The 2,235-nt window shown below is 43.2% G+C and overlaps 1 protein-coding gene across 2 annotated transcripts in view; it reads left to right on the top strand.

Annotated features, from left to right (window-relative positions):
* Positions 1-2,235, top strand: part of galt (galactose-1-phosphate uridylyltransferase) — an 18,137-nt gene that overhangs the window by 7,441 nt on the left and 8,461 nt on the right. Inside the window, exon 7 of one of the 2 annotated variants that reach the window (XM_008326119.3) lies at positions 1,237-1,359. The exons of the other annotated variant lie outside the window; for it this stretch is intronic. Within the exon in view, the coding sequence (XP_008324341.1) occupies positions 1,237-1,359 (123 nt within the window). The remainder of the gene's footprint in view (positions 1-1,236; positions 1,360-2,235) is intronic. 2 annotated transcript variants of the gene reach the window in all.

Here is a 2,235-nt window from a genome sequence, read left to right as displayed (position 1 = left end):
TCATAAACGTGGTGATGGTGATGATGATGATGATGATGATGATGATGATGAAGACTGACCTCTGACATCATCACTGACTTCAGTCAAACTAACTACATGTGATGACTTTATAATCGATCCAAAGATTTGACCCCTGAATCCTAAAGGTCAAGTCAACGTTAGCTCCAAGTTCAGAGTTGATCTGAAACGATCATTCTTTTTGTTTTGTAAAGACCCTTACGTTGAGGAAGTACATGAAATTCTTTTTTTAAATTTAATTCCAGCCTCAGTGTGACTGAAGAATGAAGGTCAATGATCTGGTTCTTCTTCTTCTTCTTCTTCTTCTTCTTCTTCTTCTTCTTCAGTCGTGATGTCATCAATAACTCTGAAGATTATTGTCCGTATATCTGTTTAGTTTTATTCATGAAGCTCCTCCAAGGACGTGGGTGACAGGAGGACAGGAGGACAGGAGGACACTTCTGAACAGCGCTAAGATAAATACTCCTCGTCTCCTCGTCCCCTAGAGGACACTGGTGGTATCACTGCTCTGAATCCATGCAGCTTTTTAAACCTTTGTCTGATAAAGAGAAGTAAAACTGTAACAGTCAATAAGGGTGTGATTCCTGCAGGGAATTCTGGGTCTTCAATCTGAAAACAATTTGTCATGCAGCCTGAGGGGGCGCCGCAAAAAAACTGCAGACACAGACTCTGAATAACAGTCATGTGATGGAAGTGGAAAAACGATCAGTTCTGATTCACCAGGACCTGATCAATATCCAGGGAAACAAAAATCTGTTTCATAAATGTAGGAGCAGAAAATAGATGGTGTGTCTGTACTGAGTCACGCTGCGTCTCAGACATGAACCTGGTGAGAACTGTTTGAACTGCACCTTTAAATCCTCTAACAGTTTGGAGTTGGAGAGAAACTGCCTTCATTTTACAGCCCTGGTTTTTTTAAAGTCCGTCTTGGTTGAACGTTCATGGTTGAACGTTCTTGGTTGAACGTCCTCATGGTTGAACGTTCTTGGTTGAACGTCCTCATGGTTGAACGTCCTTGGTTGAACGTCCTCATGGTTGAACGTTCTTGGTTGAACGTCCTCATGGTTGAACGTCCTTGGTTGAACGTCCTCTTGGTTGAACGTCCTTGGTTGAACGTCCTCATGGTTGAACGTTCTTGGTTGAACGTCCTCATGGTTGAACGTCCTTGGTTGAACGTCCTCATGGTTGAACGTTCTCATGGTTCTGTTGTTCCTCCAGGTTTGGGCCAGTAACTTCCTGCCCACCGAGCCCGCTCTGTCCGACCGCCACCAGAGGGCGTTCTATCAGGAACATGGAGAACCTCTGCTGCTGCAGTACGTCAGGCAGGAGGTCCACAGACAGGTACAAGTACAAGTACACCAGTACACCGGTACAACAGTACAGCAGTACACCAGTACACCAGTACAACATTACACCAGTACACCAGTACACCAGTACACCAGTACACCAGTACACCAGTACACCAGTACACCAGTACACCAGTACAACATTACACCAGTACACCAGTACACCAGTACACCAGTACACCAGTACACCAGTACACCAGTACAACATTACACCAGTACACCAGTACACCAGTACACCAGTACAACATTACACCAGTACACCAGTACACCAGTACAACATTACACCAGTACACCAGTACACCAGTACAACAGTACAACGGTACACCAGTACAACAGTACAACAGTACAACAGTACACGAGTACAACAGGATGAGTTACAGTATGATGTGTCAGTACTTTAACTCTGAATACTACAGACTACTACTACAGACTACCACAGACTACTACAGACTACTACTATAGACTACTATAGACTACTACTACAGACTACTACTACAGACTCCTACAGACTACCACAGACTACTACTACAGACTACTACTACAGACTACTATAGACTGCTACATACTACTACTACAGACTACTACAGACTACTATAGACTGCTACATACTACTACTACAGACTACTACAGACTACCACAGACTACTACAGACTACTACAGACTACCACAGACTACTACAGACTACTACAGACCACTACTACAGACTACTATAGACTACTATAGACTACTACTACAGACTACTACAGACTACCACAGACTACTACTATAGACTACTATAGACTACTACTACAGACTACTATAGACTACTGTAGACTACTACAGACTACTGTAGACTACCACAGACTACTACAGACTACTATAGACTACTACA

The sequence above is a fragment of the Cynoglossus semilaevis genome, chromosome 14 (genome assembly GCF_000523025.1).
Source record: "Cynoglossus semilaevis isolate Cse_v1.0 chromosome 14, Cse_v1.0, whole genome shotgun sequence".
In the NCBI taxonomy this organism is placed as follows: Eukaryota; Metazoa; Chordata; class Actinopteri; order Pleuronectiformes; family Cynoglossidae; genus Cynoglossus; species Cynoglossus semilaevis.
Note: the sequence above shows the minus strand (reverse complement) of the source record. Positions and strands in the feature narration are given on the sequence as shown.